We start from the raw sequence: 22,859 nt of genomic DNA on the forward strand, positions 1-22,859 counted from the left end.
ATCTTTGCTTCCATTTCCATGGGTATGTTTGTAGCCCAACCAGGCTCAGGGTTCATGTTTATCAGCGTGATGGTAGCATGGAGACTCATATCGTTGTCATTTAATCTAGTTTGTTGATGTGCAATGCGATAATAAACACATCTTCTCCAAAATCGTGTGGAGAATTCCTTATGCAGGCAAATTTCCAGGGTTGTTTCTTTAATCTCCTATCCAGATTGACATCATTAATCTTGAAGATGTGGATGCTGATGAAGATGGTTTATCTTCGATGAGGTGGGAAAAGAGGGAGAAATTTGGAGGAAATTGAAGGAAGATATAAAATTGAGTTAGATTGTAGCAAATAAGAGAACAAGGCTTGCTGCTAATCTTTCATGTTGGAATCCCTTGGTTGAGTAGAGGCACCCAACTTTTAGAGTGAAATTTGATGTGCGCTTTGGCAGCTTATTTCCTGGTGTGGACATATTGCCATGCAAGGTCATAAAATGTATCATTGATGAAATACAGAGTTTCATATTCTAGTCATCAAACCAATTTGAAGATGAGTGAAGTTAGCGTCCACTTGGAAGACATGAGTGGAAATGGTGTTAATGGAAGCAGAGGTTTGGAAATCTTGGACAAAGCTCTGCGTTACAGGAGAAGTAATCACAGCTTATTGTTCTCGCTAGTTTGACATTTTTGTTTTTCTTAATAAATTTTCGAATTACAAAAATAAGAGAAACAACTCGAAGTTTGCACAAGATTTTCTAATATTTTTTAAATTTAAAAATTAAGAAAACCCCTAGCTAAATTGGAATTAGCCAATAACAACATTGGAATTTGTGATAAGAAATTATTTTATAAATAAAGGAACTTCAAACTTAGTCTTAGATTTTTTATTACCAAATATTTTTTGGACATGGGAATCTGGGTACATTAGTTCCCATAAGGCAGGGCTAATAAAATCCTACAATTAGACTACCTTCTTTGCTTTTCACACAAATATCCTGACGTTAGACTAACATCTATAATATTCACACATATTTTGCCTAAGACGTCTTAAAGATCGATGGCAAATTCTAAAACCAAAACATTAAAAAAAATGCTATACACATAATCTTGTAGGGTTCAAAACATGACTTAAATGGTTGTGTAAACCTAACACTCCTTAATACTCCTAGAGTCGTCACCTTTGAGAATGTAGTCCATGAAGAAAATTCCTTCACCTTTGAGAATGTCGTCACATATTATATTTATAAGGTTTGGATTCCTACTCTTATCTAAAATGACCAAAGGTAACATTAGCCTGAGGGAATGACAAGAAGAAACTACAGTAGTCTTGTGAGAGTGCAGAACCTAAGAGAGGCTTATGTCAATCCAAAAGGATATAGGTTTACAGCTTGGGATAAAATTGCGTCCTACAAGAATGAGGACTTTACAGAGTCATCTCTTCATAGATAAGGAAAGCAAAACGGTACAGGATATAGAATTTAACAGCTTGCCAACAAATTACGCGCATCAAAATTGAACATAGAGTTGCTGGCATATAATTACATGAAATTTTTTTGTTTTGCAACAACATATTATTAGATACAATCTTCCAAACAGATGTTACTTCACTGAAGTTTTTATGTAACACAAACCAATGCAGTAAACACCTGTACAATTACTTAATTGAAACAAGGCACTTGATCTTTCAAGAGAAATTGGGTAACAAGAGGCATTATCCAGAACTGGGCTAAGTGATGACTGCTACTTAACCAAATCTAGGACTTGAATCTCGACAGGTTCAGCGATGCTCTTTGTCTTTACTCAAAGACTGTCATGCACCGCCTTGAATGTATTACCATCTTTAAATCATATGGTGTCCAATTTTTAGCGATCAAACACCTTCATGAGCAACAAGGATTCCTTCCTCTTTCTCCAGATCTATCTTTCAAAAGCATATTAGAATGTAGATTTGGTTGTGCTTTGGGTAACCTTCGTGCTGCACAGCCAAAAAGAAAAGATCAAAATCTATTGTTCAAAGACTATGAATAAGAAGATACTACCCAATAAGAGTTGACAATCCAGTTGCCGAAGACAAAAGTAAATAAGCTCAAATATGAGACCTCTGTGAAAATATATAAATAATAATATTCGAAATACCAAAAATTCAATGTGCAATATTTTCTAGGTTATAATGTGTAGGATGATTAGTTTCTGACGTTTTGGGTACCCCTAATAAACTCAGCCTTAGGTAAAGGATTAAGCCCAGGAGTCTAAAATCAAGTTGAAGAATCAAAATATCAAACATATAGGTCATTTGAAACACCTGGTTAATATTTTTTATTAGTTTGAAAGAGAAATCAAAGCATTAAAACAAAGAACACGTCAAGTGAGTATATATCATAGTTTCCAGATCTAGCAAAAGAAAATACAAGCAAATATAAAGTCTTTAAGTGATACATCAAAACAAAAACATACCAATCTCATAGAATAGTTCATTGACATTTTGTGCAGTCCTCGCTGAGGTCTCCATGAAAAACATCCCATTTTCTTGGGCATACACTTGACCCTCCTGCATTGTATTTACAACATTTGTTAATTTGGATTCACTCAACGAGTAAAAATGTTTTACTGGTACACATGTTCAACCAGTTCACATTCCGAATTTTAAATGGCATGAATGAACAGATCTGAAAGAAACTGCTATTGCAAATCCAACAGAAAAGAAATACTAGTGGAGTGACTTAAACTGGCAATAAGATCATAACATTTACATGCACTTTCACACAAGAAGCATATTGAAACTAATAGAGTACAATGATTGAAGAATTTTAAACATTTTAGCTCACCACAGTGTAAATATTCATGTCACACATTATGCACAAATAACAAAAACAGCACTTGCCACAGTTTTTAAAGCTCCCTATTTTCCACGAGAACAATATATGTTGGAAAGTCCCAAAGTAAAGATTTCACTAGGTTTACTTAGCCTTATTGTATATCTAATCTAATATAATAATATTAGAATAATATTGATAGGACTTGGATATTTACTACATACACAAGCCAAAATATGTACATTTTGATTAATGCAAGTTATAAGAGAGCTGTGAGAGTTTTTCAATAAATGTTCCAATTAAAAATATCCCGCTTAATTAATTTGACATATCTCTTGTACAAATTGACTTTAAGGATATCATCTGTATTTCTCAAGTAGCGAGAGGAAATACTTTTCTTTGTTTGTTTTTTGGAATACAACTAGGACCATGTACCACAAAGAAGTACTGAATGTTCCACTTGACTATCGTGAGAAATCAAACTTGAACCAGTTCAACATCAATTCAAATAGCTTCATTTGCAAAAAATATTTGACAGTTATTATCAGTTATAAAATAATGACCCCACATGGAAATTAGAAGTGAAGAGCAGCTGTCAATCTTAATATGTTGTGGATAGCTAGTCTCTGATTGTTATTGCTAAAATCAAAAAGTGATAACTAACAATATATCAACTCACCCATGATTAACAAATAGAACAGGTACTGAGAGGATTAATGCAAGTATAGAGAGACCAGTGATATATTTTACGTCAATACCCCACTTGCAATATTTATTCATGTAAAAAATCTCTACAGCTATATACAATTAGCCTAACAAAATATCAACTATCAACTATTATGTCAGACGTGGCGAGAGAAAACACTTTTTAGCTTATGCTCTGCCAAGCAGCAACAACATATTCAGCAAAGCAGTGCGTGAGTTTTCAGCTTAAAGCATTAGGAGAAATCAAACTTGAGCCATCCAAATCAATTCAAATATGTGCATTCTTCATTTATAGAAAGAATGAACAGTTGCTATCTGGTATAAAATAATAACTTCACCCAGAAATAAAAAGTGAAGAGCAGATGTCTAACCGAGGTAATAAGCTTTGTACTGTTCTTGTTGGTATAACTACAAATGGTTCAAGATTAATATCTCCCAATGTGAAATTTTATGCAATACCTACAAATAGCATTAGCTATCAAGAGGATTAGAAATACCTCTTGCTCAACTTTTCTCTTTGCTACTAGATCAGCCTTATTTCCTACCAAAGCCATCACCAGGTTCGGGTTGCCTGCAATAACAATTTGCTCTCCAGACTCAAAATGTAACTGATAAATATATGCCTAACAAATAAAAAACCTAAGTGGTAAAATACATATAATTGCAAAGAAGACTTTAAAAAATAATAATGAAAATTACAAACTTAAAGCCAATTACAGTGGCAAAACAGCTTGAATTCAATTTCCTTCACAAAGCAGATTTTCAAATCAAAAAGTAGAAGATATCAATTATCCTTAAACAAGCTTCCTCGTGCAGTAATTTCAGCTAATCTCACACTTCTCTACCTTACACAGATTGCAGACAGCATCCCTGAGTGGAAGTTGCTTCCAAACTAACTAGAACTTGCAAAAACTAGAGATGGCGTATAAGCTCACTGAGAATATGATGGACACACTTACCTTGTCTTTGAAGTTCCTGTACCCATTTCTTTGCTCGAGTAAATGAATCCTACAATACAAGAAGCTTTGCTAAGAGCTCTACAAAAGTATTCAATATTAACTTTCATAAAAAGTTAAACATTCCTCCAAACAAGCAGAGCCTTTAAGTTCTTATGATTTAAATTTTTCATGGAATTCTGAGGGTAACAGACCTTAGACAACAAATGCTTTCGTCTGGATCTAAATTTGCAGTATTATTATCTATGATAGCCAGTACAGATTTGCAAAACAACATGAAATGCTGACATCAATGATATAGTAATATTTTCTCACAAACACCCATCCTATACCATAAAGAACCCGGGTCTTAAACTTAAACCCTCAACTCTGAATAAAGTTAATGCATAAGCTTTCTTTTAATTTTCTTGTTAATAGGACAAAAGCTACCACATAAAGTGATTCATTTTACCAACAATGTTAACAAATTACATCTCTATCTCACAATAAAAGAATGTGCTTCATATCTACGACAGAGATTTTTTCTCAGAAGAAAGCTAAGGCACATTCTAATACATTTTTTCGCTTCTAACTCAGAGACATAAAACTAGATTTTAATAAAAATGAATCTGCAGGAAAATTATGACTCCAACAAACCCAAATTAAATTGCTATTGTTGAATTCAGAAAGTTTGGCTTCATTCCTTGGCCTTTGGATTAGTATGGAAATTGGGATGTGAAGACATATATTCAATGAATGAAATGCATGAAGTAAAATAGAAACCTTGTTCATTAAACTCTAAAATACAGCAGCTACATTTACTGTGCTCTTCCTCATACCATATATTTCAAGATATTCTTGCTCATGCTATGAATTACTATTATAGGAACTCTCAGAAAACTTCTTGATCTTATGCAGTGTTACCCAGAGGCACATTTCTGGCATAATTTGACCCATCCCGGAAATGGAGTCCCACGAACTCGAAAACTCCCAGAAAACCATCCCCTGGCTGTCCCATTAAATTAATGTTTCAGTTCTGATAATTTGTTTGACTTCCACTCTCACGTGACCTCTAAACTTACACAATTTAACACAAACATTATATGTTAAGGTTCTATAATGTATATAAGCATTCTTTATCAATGATTTCATATGAATATATAAAAATTTCCTAAATATTTTAGATTTTTTCAATTTTTTGTATAGCTGTCCCCATTATTGTCCCCTGCTCCAAAAAATATACATCCTGGAAACCAATTTCCCTGTCCCTCTGTCCTGGAAACCCGGTGTAACATAGATCTTATGAGAAGCATTCCTTAAAAACTTCTAACCTAAATCCTATATACAAATATCCAGATTTCTTCCAACCCTCATGCCACTTTAACTAGAAAACTTTGTCTCGCAAATGCTACTTCTTTGTAACTTTATGATATGATTCTATTTTTTTTATTAATATTTAGCTAAGAGAAGCATGCATTATTTAACTTATTTCTATCTAACCTGTCTTTGAATAGTAACACTATGCCACTTGAACATAATTTTGACTTATTGTAGTTATAGTTAACATACTAACTATAATGGATGCCTACATCATTTCATTCTTATGAGAGGATATGACCCAGATTCTATATGAGATGAGGGAAATTCCCCCTAAATGCTTAGTTTGAGAATCTTTGGCCTACAGCATAAAAGTGCCTTTGACATTGATAAGGTAAGTAGGGATTTTCCAATTGCATTGCTGTGAGTTTTAACATCAAGAAGAGTATCTTTAGCCAATGGTGTATCAAGAACTGCAGCCTCAAGTTCGGTGATGGAAGTTTCATCCTTCAAATGGTATAGCTTGTGCAACCTGATCTTGCACACGTTGACAACATATAGAATGCCACATTAAGCTAGCAGATCTAGATTCTGAACAATAGACATTGGTCCCAACTTCTTGGCTAGTTTTTTTAATGTTCAAAAATAAAATCATTAACTACAAAAAGAAGAGATGGCCACAGAGATCCTGAAGTACATTATCAGGGAGCCCAAAAGTGGCTTACTACACAATATTCAAATCTGGAGACCAGAATGTAAAAAAGTTGAAAAACTACTGAAATATATTAAGAGCTACAATAAAAAACAGCAAACAGTCAAATATATAAGTTAAATACTATCTGAATAATGACAAAAATTGTGCCTGTGAAAGGCCTAGCCTAATAAAGAAGACACGTGCTCGAAAGCCATGTAGTCAAAACTAAGACTAAACCTCTCAGTTTTGACACCAAAAAGGAAGCCATCAGAATGAACTTTAGGTACAAGGATGTTCTATTAATATTTTTACTGTTAAAAAATTAAATGGGGGCCTCATGGTTCCAGTTGCAAGTGGACATCTAGTTTTAGGAATCAGCAGACAAGTGCTCTCAAAAAAAAACCGAGTGTCCCAATCCATAGTCTGGGTGCCAGAGCACTGCCAGAGCACACAGCAAATAGTCAAATATAGAAGTTAAATACTATCTGAATAATGACAAAAATTGTGCCTGCAAAAGGCCTGGCCTAATAAAGAAGACACGTGCTTGAAAGCCATGTGGTTAAAACTAAGACTAAACCTCTCAGTTTTCACACCAAAAAGGAAGCCATCAGAATAAACTTTAGCTACAAGGATCTTCTATTAATATTTTTACTGTTAAAAAATTGAATGGGGGCCTCATGGGTTCCAGTTGCAAGTGGACATCTAGTTTTTGGAATCAGCAGACAAGTGCTCTAAAAAAAATACATGAATGTTCCAGTCATAGTCTGGGTGCCAGAGCCAGCAAGCTGAACAGCTTTGCATTTGATGTGCCTTTGAATTCAAGCACTTTCCTGTATGGCTTCATGAATAATCTCTTTAATTCTTTAATAGGACCATACATCAAGAATTTCTCTAAATCTTAGTGGGTTTTGTTGATAATAATTTGAAATTGATAACTGAATAATAAAATGCATAGTTGGCATAATCACCAAAAAATTGGCGAGTTTCTACTATTGCCGAGTTTTTCTGACCGGCGAGTTTTTCCCGGATTTAATCGCGACTCGGCCGGTGAAAAAATCGCTGAGATATCGTGGAAAAATTGCCGAGTTTTCGCAAAAAATTGGCAATTTTTTTTCGTTAAAAAGAAGGCAAAAAGCCTATATATATTATATAAAATAGAGAATTACAGTATGCTAGTAGAGTTGGGAAGAGGAAGATGTAATTGTAATAATATATTTACTTCTAGTTTGACACAACCTATTTATTATTTTGCTTCCTGCCATAGAATTCCCCATGAGAACGCGATTATTTACCTACTATACATTTATATATATATAAACTCTACTTGTTTCTTTTGTGTTCTCTTTAATTAACTCATTGCATGCATCTTCTCGTTGAATTTTGAAAAAAAAAAAGGATTTTTTACTAAATTTAAGTGGTCTTTAGGGTCCTGAGTTCTTTTGAAAAACTGACCGATTTTTTCCCGAATGAACTTTTTGGGCCTTGGTGAGTTGTTGCCGAGTGAGAGTTTTCCAACTACGATACAATGGACTCCGCTTTTGATATTGATTACCATAAAGCTTTTGTTTATCCAAGTTAGCCCAAACACAATCACTAGCAAATGAGATGCTCAAATTCCTGTTACAAAATGACTTGATTTAGCTTAAGTTTGTTGTAGATTTCCCTGAATATTTGTCTCAAGTTGGCCAGATATTGGACAGGTAAGAAGACTTGTCTTGCTTCCATTGTTGGTGGGAAACTTCAAAAGAATGCAAACATAGGTAGCCTGTTTGTGGATGTTGATATAGATGAAGACAGTTGTCACACTTGTACTTTTATCAGTTCTGGAGAAATGAAAGGGGCATAGACTAAGGTACAATCAACATTTCTTTGCCCATCAGTACACGGACAGAATGACACAGGCAACAGAAACTAACAATAGCAAAGCTTCCACAATGATCACCAAAAGTGGCTCAATATGGGTGAGTTGCAATAAGAAATTAAAGTGTGGCAAACCAAAACTGCTGCAAACACATTTTAAGACCGTGTATGATGCATGGGAAGAATCAATTGTCTTTATGGACAGCATAAAGGTTCATTTTAGAAACCTGACTTGTGCACAAAAAAAGTGGTCAAGTAGAACTTACATGCTTATGGTTGTATATGAACATGTCCACTTGTGGGTGTGCACATAGTCAATTTTAAAGGTGTGCACTCCTCTATTCACTTGGAGCTTGAAGTGTGTGTTGTTCACATATTAGGTCACTTTTCATATGATGTTACATTGGCCTTTCTTACCTCCCATTAATAGGTTACAGAAAACATCTCAAGCCTTAAAGGAAAGAGATATCTTCGACATCTTGGAATGGCCATGTGTGGATAGGAAAGGAAGACTGGTCCTTGGTCAAGTGCAAAATGCATTCTTCTTAAAAAAAGAATTTTCATGTAATGTTTTTATCCTATGTATTAATCGGGAACAATTTTACAATAAACCTAAGTTGCACGGGTTCCTCCCCCTCCCCCCTCCACAGTAGGAAAAGTTCGAACCAGTTCACAGTTCTGGTCCAATTCAGACTTGGTTCAACCAGGGTATTGTTTTTGCCTTGCGGGTTCGATTGGGTTTGAATTGGGTTCGAACCCGAACGAACCAGCACCAAAAAGTTTGAACCTGCAGCAAACTGGCCCCACGGACATTGGAAAGTTCTTTTTTGGACAAAAATTAACTGTTTTTTGGCGTCCACAACCCTAAGAGTTGTTATGAATTGTTTTTGGTGGCCTGTCATTGTCATTTTATGTTTCCAAACAGGGTATTTTGTCAAATGTTTTGAATCTTTGATGTTGAAATTGATTGAACTATATGATGTTTTTATCACTATGATTACAAGTTTAACTATTTATGGTGTTTTTGTTGTTTAAATGTGTTTATGCTACATTCTAATTTTAACTCATGTTTCATAAATATGTGTGTGTATATATATATATATATATATATTTTTTTTTTTTAAAATTTTACATGTTTTGCACTAATGAACCCAAACAAACCCAAACCCCTTTCCAAAATTTTGCTGAACTTGCGAACCAGTTCTCGAACTCTGAACTTGGAACCGAACCCGAACCGGCAACTTAGCAATAAATGACAAACCTTGATTAATTGCTTTCTCAATAATTTGGTTTGTTTTCAAAGATATTGTGAATTCCTGAACTTATCAAAAATTTCAATTTCTCCAATGATTTTTTTCCATTTATTATGTGTTTTGAGATTCTCAACTTGAGTAGCACACAGCAAAAATTACTAGCTTAAGCTACCAACATTACTATCAATGTGTTTTGCTATACATGGAATTAGCTCTTTTTTAAAAATTTGGCAACCATGGAGATATATCAAAGCTATGATATTTTACAGGCACTTTAGTAATGCAGGAATATGAAAAGGGCATGCCCAGAAATATCCCAAACCTTAAGAAGCTATATTTGAATGCGAAAAGAGCTTTGGAAGGGGAAGGGGAAAGGGCACATGGAGCCAAGGATGAGGGAGTAAAGCCTGGAAATCTCACCTCGTAGCGGTTAAAGACCAAGACCAAATGTGTCTATCCAATTTTTAATGAACTATTTGTAGATCTTAAATTGTAAAACATAAGGCTACTGCAAAATCAAGGAGACTGGAAATAATAAATTGCATATCATGAAAAAAAGAATCAGTCTTCCTGGAGATACTATTGCAAATTTATTGCAAATAAAAGAACTTAATATTTTTAAAGGCTAGGAAAGTTGAATGCATAAACGGATGCGTGGATGCTACAGTAGGAGACAACAAAGAGATTTTAGAAGTTTTAGGGAAGCAAATGGATTTGGCCCAGGACAGAATGTTTCTTAAATTAGGTTGTTTGAAGAACCACAAATATCCTAACTACGCTAAAAAGTATATTGATAATAATGGCTCCACAAGTAAGGGTGAACATGTATTGAACAAAGTACTTGGATTAATTTCAAAAGTTTAGAAATTTTTCAAGAAAAGAATGCACAGCATTTTATCATCAATGATTGCAATTACCAGAAAAACAGCCAAAAAAGGGTTTAAGGGCCTTTGCATCTAGTTCATTATGTCTTAAAATCAAATTCAAAGTCAAAACCCACCATTCCTGACTTTAATTAACTTGTTTATGACATTAGGCATTTTTTAATGAAGTGAATAAAGCAAAAAGCTAGATACCAAGTAAAAATACTGGTTCATTATCCTAAATGTGCTATGAAATGTATTTAGATGTTTGGCATTTCTTAGAGTCCACTTAATGTTTTACATTAACTAAAGATTTTGGGAAAATATGTAGTGCCTCTCCCATTTGATTCCAGTAAGTCGTCCTACTAGATGCAACCTTGATGTTCTTTCTTTCTGAGTGATCTTGTTAGGACTCATGAGTGGTCTACACCCTTGGGGTAATCTATTTGTGTTATTGTATCAAAAGCATTATTTATGCTTATGCCTAGTTTATGAGATTATGATGTTTTTAATTGTTTCACTGAAGTTTGTGCCAATGGTTACCTGGATTCATTTGGTATCATGATGTTGTTCCATGAGTACCCTGAGATGGGAAGAATGGTTGCATTGTGTGCTATTGGTCTGCTATATCTGATTGGGTTCCTGCAACAATGATTGACTCATGTGGTTGACCATGTTGACTCATGGTATTTCGGTCATATCTGTATCCTCATGTTTTATGATGTTGCTTCATGATGATTATTTGAGATTCATGTATATCGTTCCTTCTTATGTTGTTGAGTAATTGTTATTATTTCCAATATTAAATGCTTAAAATAATTGGAAAATAATTTACCCATATTAGATTCATTGGTTTATTGCGCTACGGATAATTATCTTGTCTCTTCAACAATTTATACATAATGGCTTGCTTAGTGATTATTTAAAAGGGGCTAATTAGATACTTTAATTATGCAATTATGCGTACTTGTTGCTTCAGCTATGATATATTGTGTGTCTACACTTGATTATGTTCGTTTACTGTGCATGACTTATATCCCGAGCAGTGGCACATGGAGTTAGTGATCAAAACTTTCATGTTGAACAAATATCATCCCTGTATGGGCGATGTATCTTTATTATGTTATTTTAACCCTCCAGTAATTGATAAATCTGGATTCATAATTCATTATGTGATTAGACCCGTGAGCGTGTCTATGCATTTAGGATTCTACAGTTGTCGCAAAAAAGATTAAATTAAATGTTATTTTAATTGCCTAACAGGATTTTATTTATTTGATTTAATCTTTATTTTATTGTCGACTAATTTGTCGCAGATAAATTCTAATTTAATTGAAATTTTTTGATTTATTTGGGAAAGGGGGCAAATAGATTATTTAGTGGATTAAAAATCTATTTTTATAAGTCACTTGTCAAAGTGCTTATATTATGCCAAAGGTGAGTTTCCACTCTCACTTTTTCTATTTCATGTTTTTGAGAAAAGAGGAATTTCCTCCAAACTTGTCTTGGAGAAATTCCTTCATTTGCTCGTTGTGATCGACCTATTTGGCAGATTCATGCATGGAGTGGCTCATTGGATTTGTATCTGATTTGGAGGCCCTGATATTTTATGGTGGTGTTTCTCGTTTTGTCCTTTAGATTGTGAGGTAGGGCTTTCTAGTTTATTTAGTTTTAGTCCGTTTTATTTTCCGTCTTTTATTGTAAAATGTTAGGGAGTGGAGAACTAGTGTTCCCCTCCATTTTTACGCAATTCCATCACCTGGTTGGGCAGGGGTGAGTATTTGATGTTTTTAACATAGGGGTTTGTAAGTTTTCTTGTTGTTATATTGTTGGATTTTCATGAAGTCTCCGGCTCCACGATTTTATTTTAAAAGTGTGATGTTGGGTGGATTTAGACGAATGGGTTTTAATTTTGTCAATTTATTTGATATTTGATTTTTGGGTGCTTTTGGTATCGTCTGGTTTAGCATGCCATCTGGTTATTGTCTGTTTCTCTATTTGGCTTAATTGGGGATTGCATCTTGTAGCTCTTGCCTTAATGATTAGGATCATGGAATCAGAATGGTTATAGGCCATTCCAGAGTATTTTATTTCTTGATCTAAAGTCGTGTTTCCATATTGATTTTCGTGGACTTGTGTCTTTTGCCAGATTTGTCGAATTGTAAATTTGAGCCTATTTAGTAGATTTTATTGGACCCTTGGTCTTGTGACCCTATTCTTGAGTTGCGGTTTCAGTTTCATTGATATGTGAGAAGGTCAAATTTTGGGCTTTTTATTCTTGCCTTGGTTTGCATGCCACCCATATTTGGTTGGGGTTTTGGCAATGTCTTATTGGATTATAGTGGATTGTATTCCATGTTTCCTTTCTTGTTGTGCTTATACTTCATGGACATTGCAATTCATGAGAATCCATACTCCCAAAATTAGGCCGGTTCAATGGATTCATGATACTTGGTGATTGATTGCATTATTGGGATCCGTGTCAAATCTGTACTCCCAAATATAGGTCACCGATTGAGTGAGCTTGCTATACTTGTTTCATTGTTGCATTTTTCATATCCAACCCTTGCATTGGTATTATGTGATTACATTTGTGAAGTTGTTTGTGCCCACAAACAAGCATGTGTGCGTGCATATGACAGGGTCTTGCGAGACCCAAACTCCTAGATATAGGTTGGTTGAGGGATTGTTCATTTAGGGGTTAGGTTGGGAACTTGCATTGCCTATGGGCACTCATCGTGTGATGAGCTTGGGTATGTAGGGTAGGCGGTGGAGTGGCTTCTCTTGTGTACCGAGGTTAGAAGTATCCCGACAAGGTAACGTGAAGAGGTTTTAACAAGTGATAACCAAAATTAATGTGTGGGTAATAAAACTTAATGATAAGATAAGAGAACACATGTATAGTTAATCCAAGGGTGTGAGCCTGTACGGTTAATTTGAGGGCATGGTATGATGGTTTCCTGAGTGATTTGTTCTCCACTAGATATAGCTTGGGCTGCGTGATGCCAAGGGGCTTTCAAATGAATGATTCATAGGGCACAGCACTTGGTGAAGGTTTTGTAAATGGGGTTGCAAGTAGAGCGGGTTTAACAATAATAGAAACTTTGTAGTCAAGCATGCTCGAGTTGTTGAAGTACTGGGATGGGTGACCTCCTAAGAAGTCGTGGTGCTTCACCTCTATGAGCATCACCTAGATCTAGTTAGTGTTATGTGTTCCATTTATTCTCATAAGAGAAGGATTCATGTGTGAATCGCTACTTATGATACATGGGTCAATGAGTTTGACTCAAAAACTACACAGTTAAATCCTGATAACAATATCACAAAATCAGAATTCTTTTCAACCACAAATCCAAGAAGCAAATATTTTAGAAAGGCAGATTTAAATATTTTCCATCCACTCGCAAAATTAGTTTCCTCACCCTAATTGCAAGCTATTATTGTTTTCTTCAAAGTTATGTATCAACAAAAACTCCAAATCACTTGGTCAACTTCAAATTACCATATCTCCCTTGTTGTTGATCCAAATCTTAATATGAACACTTTCCAAATTACCTCTAAAAGTTCTCTTTCTAATGAATCCAAAATCACATTTTTTAAAGCCATGAGGCACAGAATCCTCTACAAAAATTTCAGCCCTATGGAAAAATCAGCCAAAGATGTTGTGAATCTCAAAAAAATATAATAGAAACGTTGTAACAATAAAATAGATACCTTACAACTCAATTGTGGAAATTTTCAAAATATTCAAAATGAAATCAACCCTTGATACAAGGGATTTAGGGCAACATCGTACAATGCTCCTTATTGGAAGGAAGTCATTCCGCAATATATCTCACTATAAGATCTAGACAATACTCTTTACATATCCCATATTAATGTCTTGTCTCTATCATATACTACTCAACTACCTACCCCTACCACTTACCCACACTTTTGGGATAAAAAATTCTTTTCTAATTAATTGGTGGTATGGCATACAAAGTATATGTACCCCAATACATTATTTATTATTACCTGATACATTGTAAAACTATATCCCTAGGTACATTAAAAGGTCTCCATTCCATGGTTAACAAAGTGTTCATAAGGCTCCTCTATTTAAACAAGTTAGAATTTCACACTATGAAAGCGTTATAATAATTAAATTTGCTTGCTCAAATCATATTATTAGTTTAAGATCTTAGAGTTTCCTACCTTCGTCCTAGTTCATCTCAAACAATTCCACACCCTCACCTGACCAAACCTACCATATTCAATCTATATATTTTATTTCATTATTTTTATGGTCTTCAAAGTTGTCAAATTCTTATGTCACATAACCACACATCTTCATATAGGAGACTCTACAACCTTAATCATATTCATTTTGTTCATATTTTGTATTTCATCATCTGAAGTTCTTCTCCTTGAAATTGACTATATTTTATTTCTCTATATCTCACTTTTTCACACACCTCTAAAATTGCAATATGCACTTTTGCTGAGGATAATATCAACTGGTCATGGACATAAAAAGGATATAAGTGTAGATACTCCTAAAAAGGATAATATGGTAGTCATGAACATAAACACAAAGGCCGGTTGAATTCATGTGTCATGCCCTAAATTGTCAACACAAAACAAACTAAATTAAAAATAAAATAAACATTCTTCTAGTGCCAAAGAGCCATGACATTCTATCATGCATACTTGATGACATTGTGTGAAACATCACCTTAAAAATGCCACCTAGGACGCGTGGTGAGGGAAAAAAATGAATTCGTGTGTGACAGGGCTTCCTTTCGCACACCTTGAGGTTGGAGGCTGATCTGTTATTGGGTTAAGTATCCTATGTAAGGCACCTCAAAAATAAAGATCATATAGAATGAATCCATCAAGACAATTTTCTATATGAAGAGAATGGTCATGTGTGCATTGTAGAATGACATGACAGCATGACATAGGAGAGCTTTTAGTTTTTTGAAAGAAATATTGGGTTGTGTATTGTTCATTATTTAGGTGTGACATCATGCTCTACTACTAAGTATGTTAGGCTTCAAATGGACAAATGATATTTAAAAAACTGACTCTCATTACAATGCTATGAATGTGGGGATCAGAAAAAGAAATGATCCATATGTATTATCAAATAGAGAAAGATGGCTTGCAAAGAAGGAAAGGCTGCCAATACGTGTTACTTGATCCAATAAACACAAGAAATTCATGAAAGAAAAGGGCTGCAGGGAAAAGAGGCTGATGCAGTCATAGGTATCCGTTGTTACAAGCTAGGGTTGTCGTCCATTAGAAGATTGACCTCTTAATGCCCGATACAACCACTAGACTTATAGAACACAAGAGGCGGTTAAGCCATTGTTAGGCCCAAATGATAATGTAATTGATGATGCTATGAATGTATGTAAAAGAGTCATATCAGTTGTTATGTTGTCATTGATGTCAAAGTCTTAGTTGGCTAGACATTATGCTAACTCAATAGAGTGCTATATCAAGTTGATCGATGAAGACGATTTGATTGATGAAGAGGATATGAAGAAAGTGTAATGAAGACAAAGTTAAAAGGTATGGTATTCAATGGGCACTTGAACGAGTTGGATAGTGATAATGTAATGTTGGTTTGATTGTTTTACAATCACGAAATATTGTAATGTAATGTGCTACACAAGCTATACCAAGTGACAAGGTTAAAGAGGGAAGACAATATTTGCCGAGTGACTACGGTGTTCACCGAGCAATTGGCAAAGTTAAGGTGAAAGTTCAACATTACTCAAGTAAGGTCAGTGTTGACCAAGTGTTATATCACCCGAGTGAAATGTTATGGTCACCGAGTAACATTAAGAGGAACAAGTTTGAAAAGATGGAATCTAAGGCCGACTTTTGGTGAAATTCAAGAATGTTCAAGATGTTCAAAGGCACGAGTCAAAGTTTGTTACAAGATCAACGACTGGAAAAATGCAAGGAAGATCTGATGATGGAGATTGAAGAAGGATAAGGAGAAGCACAAAGTTCTATGAAAGTTTTATTTTCTAAGTGGTTACATGCAATGAATCTAAGATCGACGATCATGATTAAGCAGCAATAATTGGAAGAGTCTTGAAGCACAAAGATGACTATTTAAGGAGGAGTTGAGCAAGTTTTTTGGTTGCTGATTGCTGGTGGAATTGTTGGAGAAAGGAGATCAAAGTGCGAAGTTGTTGAAATTGAAAGAAGAACTAGGCGAACCGAGAGAAGAAAGAAGATCGAAGCAGAGTTGAAAGGAATGTGAAAGAGAGGAGTGAATCAGCCAAGAGAATAGAGATCAGAAAGAGACCGAGCAGAAAGGAGATTTGAACAAGCAAGGTAGTGCTATACTTAATAGATCATTTGTATTGTTACTTTCTAATCATTGTAGCAGAAAAATCTCTTAACTGAGTGGACCTAACAAGTTTGTGAAATTCCATATGATAACATTGATTAGTGGTGTTAATAAGTCCTTTAGTGCAGGCCACTCTTAGACAAGATCAAGAAGTGATGAGGTCTAGATGATCTTTTGGTGTAAATCCTCTAACAAGGTCACATTAACAATGTGTATGTAAACCTTTAACAAGGTTGGCTCCTAGCAGAGCTCACTTCAGAAGAGTGAAAATTTTGGGTTGTCGGTCCTAGGTGGTTTTTCCCTTTACAAGGTTTCTACATTAAAAATCTTGGTGTCAAATGTATGAATGTTGGTATGTTGCAAGTTGTTTTACATGTTATTTATATTTTACTACAACTCAATAACACCTAAGTTATTGGTCGGTAATAACTAAGTTTTATTACTATCATTCGGTTATAAAAGAACAGTTTATGAACAGATTGGAGTAAAGTGATTGAGTGAGTTAATTGATAAGTTGAATAAGTACACCAAGTAAATGCTTATGATATTTATGAAGTTTGTTTGGTACTGAAATTATTTGTAGGGACTATAGGATAACTAAACATAACTGATTCACCACCACCACCTCTCCACACCCCAACCCCCCCCCCCCCCCCCCCACCAACCCCTCTCAATTATCTAATAGCCATGTCATGAATCTCGAAGGGGAATGTTGGTTGTTAGTCCAACAATCTCCCCTAATCATTACTCGAGGAGATTCAAAAATGTGACCAAGCTCTGATACCACTTCTAACAAAGCTAGGGTTGTCATTGTAGCAAAAGATTGACCTATTTATTGGTACAACCACTAGACTTATAGAACATAAAAGTGGTTAAGCCATGTCTCAAATCCCAAAGGGGAACATTAGTCGTTTGTCCAACACCCACACCTTCAATGGGCAGCCAATCCAAGCTGCCTCTCACACACAGAAAAAATTTGAAAAGAGAGTGATAATATCCAATACAGAAACACCAACTTATGAAGATAGCTCTAATCAGCTCAGTCTGAGCTCAATATAAAGAGATTATTTGTAACAATATTGCAAAATTGAGAACATCGACCAAAGTTTTCAACACATGTTCAACCCTACAAAGACATCCTACAAACTTCATATGGACACGTTTACAACAACATTTCACAACATTTCAGACAAATTTCAAATAGCTATAGACTACAAAGATAAAAAAAAAAATTTACTCGGCCTATAGACGTAAGGCTTCACAAACTTTAGAGAGATGCCACAACTGGTTTGCAAATGACAATCCGTTGACTAGTCTCTCCCTTCAGATTTTAACAAACACATTACAAGTAAAACATGCAAGCAGCATGTTTTTCCCAGCACTACCGTTTTCTTTTCAGCCCCCAATCTCTGATCCAAAACCCAAAGTTAGTCCTCTAGTCTCACTGTCAATCTGTGTCTACCACAAAAGCAGAAAATGCCACTACTCAAATTACAACCTAAAAATATAAAACACCTTACCCATCATGGGCTCTCACTCATCATTGCAAATAAAACACCAAATGGCAAAAATTATAACTGTGAGTCATTACTAAAATTCTTCTTTAAGTCCAACAAACATTTTGATGTATTACAAATTTGAAAATAGATAAGGATAGATGATCTTGTATGAGAAGCATATTACTTTCTTCTGGTAAAAGAAACCAGCAGTAATAGGATACTATGTCAAAAAATCAAGAAAACTTATATGAAAATCAAACCAAGGGTAAAATTGACCCACTGAAGTGCTAGTAGCTGAATCTCAAAGAAACCAAACTCAATGAAGTAGACAGTGTGAAGTAAAAAAGAATTCCATACAAAAAAAATATTGAGAGCATTCAATGGAGAATAAAAACATCCATGTCAATCACATTATGCGGAACATATTCACGTGCCAATTTTAGAATCATAGGAATCGCCATGTAAACTCATTATTTCAAAATAGTACAGAAAATTAAATGTATGCAATGGTTCCTTACAGAGTTTGTGATGTCATATACGATTATAGCTGCTGCAGCACCACGGTAATACATGGGAGCAAGACTATGGTATCTTTCCTGTCCTGCAGTATCCCATATCTCAAACTTCACCGTGGTCTCATTGACTGCTAATGTCTGAGAGAAAAATGCAGCCCCTATTGTGGATTCCTGAAATGGTAATGAGAAAAAAATGTCATCATATTAACTCAAATAAACAGGGAAAACTGCAAAACAGAAAAAAATGGGGAAATCTTGTGGCCATAGAACAGAACCTGGTAGTCAAAAAACTGCCCTTTGACAAATCGCAGAACTAGACTGGATTTTCCAGTCCCCATATCGCCCAAAAGCACCTGACATACCCAATTCACATAATGAGCAGTGTGAAAATATAGTCAATTAAAACATGTCACGATTACCAATCCATCAATGGGGCAACAACCGTAAATACTCATTTTGTTTCATTCAATTTTCTCTAGTAGCTCAATACCCAAGCAGACAATTTGGTGTTAGATATTAAGATTACTTAGCATTACTGGTGAATCTTTTTGATCGGTTGTGGGAAAAATATTACTGCTAACAATTTGAGCTTGACCAATCTTTTGCAGACTTTCACCGGTATGAAGTGGCAAAGGAAGAGAAAGGCTCAATTATAGAGAGATAATCTCATGCCACCAAAGGCATGTCACCAATGGCTATTGAAATTAAGCATTTTGAGGGTGTAGAAGGAAAGAAAGGTAAGACGGGAGATGAACCACTCTGTGTTTTTCATGACATGATATCACAAACCATAGATTTTGGCCATATACTGACTTACTGGAACATTTATGCCAAGCAAAAAAATCTCTGTGGTTGGAATTCAATGAAATTAAGACGTTTACTATATACGTTACATAAACTAAGAATCCATGCCAAATGGTAATCATTGTGTGATTAATAACGAAGACTTATGCTACCTAATCATTCAGGATTGGTAACAACGTTAGTGGCTTGTTTGGTGATGATCTCAATTACGATAGCATCATCACGCAGCATTTTAAGCCAATTATGCCCTACGCGGTGGAGACATGCATGGCAAGAATGATATTTAAGGTTCTAACAATCTTCAGGATTTATTCATTAGTACAGTCGATCATAGGACTAAAAATATCATATGCGGAAGTCAGAAAAACAAACAAAGAAATTCATAAACAAAACATAAAATTAGAGAATCAGAAATGAATAAGACTGATCTTCAGGAATTTTCGATTCAAAATTTGAAATTACTGATGTTTAACGAGCCAAGATTAAAAAGCCATTAAAACTAGAAAGACCTAAATTCCGGCATGAATTTAGATATTCCCGAAATGGGTACGACGGAATTCAGGATTTCTGGATTAGATCAAAAGAAAAAGCTTATAACTCACTAGCTTGGACTGAAGATTATTGGTGCCTGTTGTAGCCATTGCCCCTCGTCTATTTTGGGCTTCTGAATTGCCAAGATCTTTGCAGAAACAAATACAAATTTTCCTCTTAACTATTGAAATTGGAGATGGAAATATGCAACAGAATTCTTCCCCGTTTGCTTGCCGTGCAATGAAAGCTCTTCGATCCCTGAAACTGGATGTAGCTAGTGGACGTTTTCGTATTTATCCTTCCAACTTTTGCCGGTTTTATGTCGCCGTTGACAAATTTAGAGCTATACTGTTAAGGTGGAGATTTAAATTTAACTCGAGATCGCCGAATTTGACCCAGTTTTCTCTCGGTATGAACGGTAGGTGATTTGAAAGGTAGTTTGTCCATTCACGCCGCCTTATTCATGGTTGCACCGTGTAACGCCAGCCCAAAGCATATCATTTGATGTTAGCGTAAACACAAAGTTTTGGTTTTGTCCATCTTACCCAGGAATAATCCAGTTGGATTGCTGATCCTCAAAGTGATACTATTTCCAATTCCCCAAAAAAATTGTCATGAAATTTGCTTTTATGAGTATTAAACTTCCATTTTTTTATTTTGTTTTTAGACCACTTCCATATAAATATGGTTAAAGAGAGATTAATGCTGAAAAGTAAAAAGTTGTATTAATTGTATATCTTTTATTTTGGGTTTACTTTGACTTTGTATAGTTTCTAAACAATAATAATAACGAGTAGAGAACTATATATTTATATTGAAAAGTTAAAAGTTAAAGCAAGAAAATATATCAACATTGAGTGCAATTTAATGCAATCGAAGAATTTTTAAAAAAGCTTATTCTTTAGCATTGATTGAAGTTATGGCACTAATTGATCCAAACACTTTTGGGCTCATATTTTTCAAAAGTTGCATGATATTTCCTTTTTGAATTATAAATTTTATGGAATTGTTAAGAACATAGTGTGATATAGTGAATGGTGTTACACAAATTAATAAAAAAATTATATATTGATTTTGTGGTTACATTATTTATTTGTTGTAGGATGTTAGTTTTCTTATATTTAGTAGTTGTTCTATTTTTTTGTTGTTGGCATTTGCCTTTTTGTATGACTTTGCCAAAGGGCCTAGGAGATTCAATATCTTGGTTTGTAACCATGCTCTCAAATCAAATGATTCTTCTTCATAAGGACATTGTAATGATGTCTATTTTGTTATGCATGTAACTAGCAAGGTTTAAATGAATTTATAAGAATTGTCTCATAATGAATGGTTACTTTGAAAAATATATTGGTAAGTTTATTTTTCTTATTAAACCAAATTTGCTCTTGATATTTTTAATCACTTTGAACATGCTCTTCATTATGAGACATGTAACTATATGCAAAATATTTCTGCTAAGCACACTAATGAAGCATTAGTTTAAAGAGTAAGTTCTAGTGATCATAAAGTATTGAAAAGATAATAGAGGGACTCTTCAAGAGCATCTCATTTTCCTCTAATATCAAGGACCTATTGTGTCTACTAATTTCCTCTTAATAGCATTTAGACTTCATATATAACAACTTGAAATATGAGATTGTAGGAAGATTGCTTAAATGCAAGCCAATCTGAGCTAAAAAGCAAGATTAAGGATGTTTTTCTACAAAATCATGATGCTAGATGATGTTTTTCTAAAAAGCTAAATGCAAATTATAGGATGAGATCTATGATGAATATAACTAAGATAGGATCTAATTAATGTCATTGTCCTCTAATGTCAAGGACTTCTTTAATTTACTCATTTTCTCTTGGTAACATTTAGACTTCATAGATGAAAACTTGAAATATGAGAATGCATGAAGCTAATTTGAGCTAAAATACAAGATTAAGGATGTTTTTTCTATGAAATCCATGATGATATTGTTAGGTGTAATGCCCTGTCAGGTGACCCAAAAGAAATCAACCTAAAGTTTCACTAACTTTGTCAAACCTTTTTTTTGAAAGATAATAACTTAACAACAACAAATATAATATAGCAGAAGCATTAATTACATTCACATAAACACATACCATAAAACAGATCATAATTCTTAAGGGTCCCATGACATTGAATCACATTTAAGTTTTAATTAATAATAATTCCAATATATAAAACATCCATATTAAAGAATAACTACAAGTACAAATCCATTAAAATAATATACAATTATAGGATGCCACTTGGTAATAAACATAATGCGCAATCATCCATTGTACAAGTCATAGGGTATTAGAGGCTGAAATAATATACATGATGAAATAGATTACACCATCTTGTAAGATCTATGAAATCAAATACAATATAATAGGTATAACCATCCCTCATAGAAATACAAGATAGGATAGAAAGGAACATTTGCATAAACACATCCAACAATGGCATCCAATGATTGGAGCTCAATGGTACAAGAAAAAGCACTACCACTCGACCTCATGGAACCCAAAAAGGCCCACTCCCACCATGCTAAGGAGATAAACTCAAGTTCCAAATAGGATAACAAACTCAAAATTCAAAACCAACAGTTAGGTTCAAGAAATCACTTGAAAGCAAACTATCCCAAAGGGTATCAAGACACAAGTATCAACTAATCCTAGAGGCAACATAGACACGTAGGAAATCTACTATGTAAGTGGGCAAGTGTCATCACATGA

The 22,859-nt window shown here is 34.5% G+C and overlaps 1 protein-coding gene across 1 annotated transcript; it reads right to left on the reverse strand.

Moving 5' to 3' along the window:
• Positions 1-1,496: 1,496 nt before the first annotated feature.
• On the reverse strand, positions 1,497-20,783 carry LOC149553912 (ras-related protein RHN1-like). Its single transcript, XM_089789253.1, has 7 exons — positions 20,201-20,783; positions 19,070-19,147; positions 18,798-18,965; positions 4,466-4,514; positions 4,004-4,077; positions 2,443-2,536; positions 1,497-1,963 (listed from the first exon to the last, which is right to left on the reverse strand). Exons 1-7 carry the CDS (start codon positions 20,237-20,239, stop codon positions 1,869-1,871), a joined length of 597 nt encoding a protein of 198 aa, XP_089645379.1. The 5' UTR covers positions 20,240-20,783; the 3' UTR covers positions 1,497-1,868.
• Positions 20,784-22,859: the final 2,076 nt, after the last annotated feature.

Source organism: Cupressus sempervirens, chromosome 6 (genome assembly GCF_028749045.1).
Source record: "Cupressus sempervirens isolate cs-2001-9-10 chromosome 6, ASM2874904v1, whole genome shotgun sequence".
Lineage (NCBI taxonomy): Eukaryota > Viridiplantae > Streptophyta > Pinopsida > Cupressales > Cupressaceae > Cupressus > Cupressus sempervirens.

What these genes read in the sequence shown, in the direction of transcription:
- LOC149553912 (XM_089789253.1), bottom strand. Translation starts at nt 20,239, where the DNA reads ATGGCTACAACAGGCACCAATAATCTTCAGTCCAAGCTA. An exon ending in ATAATCTTCAGTCCAAGCTA is followed by an intron (nt 19,148 to 20,200) that starts GTGAGTTATAAG and finishes TGGGTATGTCAG; the next exon opens with GTGCTTTTGGGCGATATGGG. An exon ending in AGAGAAAAGTTGAGCAAGAG is followed by an intron (nt 2,537 to 4,003) that starts GTATTTCTAATC and finishes AATACAATGCAG; the next exon opens with GAGGGTCAAGTGTATGCCCA.